The sequence below is a fragment of the Arachis stenosperma genome, chromosome 5 (genome assembly GCF_014773155.1).
Source record: "Arachis stenosperma cultivar V10309 chromosome 5, arast.V10309.gnm1.PFL2, whole genome shotgun sequence".
In the NCBI taxonomy this organism is placed as follows: Eukaryota; Viridiplantae; Streptophyta; class Magnoliopsida; order Fabales; family Fabaceae; genus Arachis; species Arachis stenosperma.
Window position 1 is genome coordinate 14,980,092 of NC_080381.1, and position 2,606 is coordinate 14,982,697.

General features: G+C 36.3%; 1 protein-coding gene across 1 annotated transcript; it reads left to right on the forward strand.

Moving 5' to 3' along the window:
- Positions 1–328: 328 nt before the first annotated feature.
- Positions 329–2,282, forward strand: LOC130982223 (uncharacterized). The gene is made up of 5 exons (XM_057906122.1): positions 329–702; positions 788–866; positions 958–1,026; positions 1,253–1,368; positions 1,846–2,282. The coding sequence occupies exons 1-4, from the start codon at positions 404–406 to the stop codon at positions 1,358–1,360; spliced, it is 555 nt and encodes a 184-aa protein (XP_057762105.1). The 5' UTR covers positions 329–403; the 3' UTR covers positions 1,361–1,368; positions 1,846–2,282.
- The last annotated feature ends 324 nt before the right edge of the window (positions 2,283–2,606 follow it).

Here is a 2,606-nt window from a genome sequence, read left to right on the forward strand (position 1 = left end):
GTTCAACATATTATGCATTTAATCCTCAATACCTTTTTCCGTTTTTGGTATGAACCCTCAATAGTTTTTTTTTTTTTTCTCTCTTTTTGGTCAGCGGTATCCTCAATAGTTCGAATGTCTAATACCGTATTTTTTTTTTTTGTTAATATCCCATACTAATTTTACTATTGTTTTCGGCTGGCCTGTTTTTGGACATCGTGTTGGGCTACCTTCAATAGGATGCACCACCAAAGGCCCAATTAAAATAGAGTTCAAATCCGTGGGCGCTAATAATTGGGCTTATCTTTTAGGCTCAAAAGGAAAATATTCCCGACCATGAACACAGAAAAAAAAGGCTATCCGAAGTGGTGGTTGGAGAATTGCAGCGGATAGCGTTGTGGTGTTGTGTCGGAAAATTGCAAAGATGACGGTGGCAAGCTTGTACTCAGGAAGAGGTTGGTGTAGAGCGGAAATCCCTGTTCCGTGGAGGTCAAGATCCAGTTGCAGTGAAATTAGAAAGCTTTTGAAATGTGAGATAATGGGAAAGGCTGAACGTGAAAGCAATATATTGAAATCGGTGGGTGTAGTTAGTGTTGGAGTGAGTGTGTTGCAGTTTGTCAGCTATGTAGAACCCGCGTTGTCTCTGCCGTTGCAGCTCCATGAACCCCCCAACGCCCTCTCTTTGCCCACGTGGGCCGTTCACGTCTCCAGCGTCGCTGAATGGTCCTTCTCTCTCTCTAACACGCTCTCTGCTTTATCATTCATGCTTTCATTTCGCTTCATTATATTGTTGCTTTTCTGTTTGAAGGATTATAGCCATGGCTTTGGTCTGGCAATACGGCGAAAAATCCGGTCATCAAGCTTGGAAGGGCCTTTCTTGGGGTATGGTGAGTTTTCCTTCCTTAATTTCTTCCTTTTATTATTAATTAGCTCTTATTTGTGTGTATGTGTGTGTTTGTTCTGATTGATTGGTTCTAGGTACCTCTTCTTGGTGGAGCACTTTGTGCATGTACATGGCATTTCTTTTATAACTCTGAGTCCCTCGAGGTAACTTCATTATCTCAAATTATTATAATTTTAGGATTAATGAGTTGTGCACTCGTGCTCTCAAATTCATTCTATGCAGAAGTCCAGTTACATTGCTACAAAATATTTCTTGCTGCATAATAATAGCCATATATGCTCCTTCACTCCGTGTTCCATTTGGAATGTGAATTTTATTGAAATAGATTGAACATACAAAATGAATGAGGAGTTCTGTAATGAGTTGCAGGTATTGGTGGCACTTCAAGCGGCACTTACCGTTATTGGTAACTTCACAATGTGCATTGCTGCTTACAGGATATACAAATCGTCCAGCGAAGGATCCAAGAATTTTTGAATGAAAAAGTATGTGTATATATACTTTGAATGGAAGTCCTACTCTTCTCTTGTGCTGATTCTGATGGCTAAACTATATCTTCCATGAACATGCTAGAATAATCCCATAGGCAAAGGCATAGAGTTCACATGATTACTTGAACTCTTTTCATTACATTGAAAAATAAAGCTTTTCAAAGCTACAAGTTTGCTCAGTTTAAGAATCAAAACATAGTACCTTATTACTTGTGAAAGTATTTTAGTAAAGATTTTTCCAAGGTATTAGTTAAGAATTGTAAATAGAAAATACTCAATAATAATCATTACATTTGAAAATTTCAACATGTATTTTACATCTCTAAGATCAGCTTTGTGTGTGTTTAGATAAACTACAACTTACTAGGGTAGTGAGTTGGGAAAGCTTTTGTAGAATTCATTCTAAATAAACTTTATTGAAGAAATGTAAAGCATGTGTTATATATTGAAGCAAATGGCATTTGCATGCAGCCTTCCACGAGATCAAGTAAGCAGAGAAGTCCCCTCTAAAATGGTTTGAAGATGTGGTCCATTCCTTTCATAATTCACATGTCATTTTTCTTTTCAAAGTAAAGAAAAGGCATCCCATCTTGTCTACTCTCTAAAAAGTCCATGCCACCCCATAAAGATAATGAAAGCATTCATATTGGCTCATCAGTCACAAGTCAAAGTGTCAAACTTTGATCATCCACATGGACCTAAAGTTGCTCTCTCACTGCTCCCCTAGCTTCAGTACTAAAGTTACATCAATTGTGGATTTGCCCATTCTTTTATTTATTAGCAAAACTTTGACTAATCTAGCCTCCTCTTATTGTTATTATTAGTTAGTGATGATGTTTAAGATCTTATTATTTGATCACTTGGTTACTTAGAAAACACATGCATGCTAGCCATTGAATCTCAAATGGATCTGTTTCTCTATTAATCTTAGTTTGGCTATTCCTGGCTCCTTGAATTGCAATATTTTATTTTGGAAACTAATTAAAGGAGTTGGCCTAATGTCGTGACTGTATAAATCTAAGGATGTTTCAAACTGAACTTTATTGATATGTATGTACTATAGGGGAAAGAAAAAGCTGGTGATCTGTGGGGTTCAATCTAATCGTTCAATTTTTTTAAGGAAAATACTACTTGTACAACACTAATCAGCCTTTAATCAGCCTTTAATAATATTTAATTATTTTTTTATTAAAACACTCTCCTATTTTTTAGGTACATATCTATAAATTAAT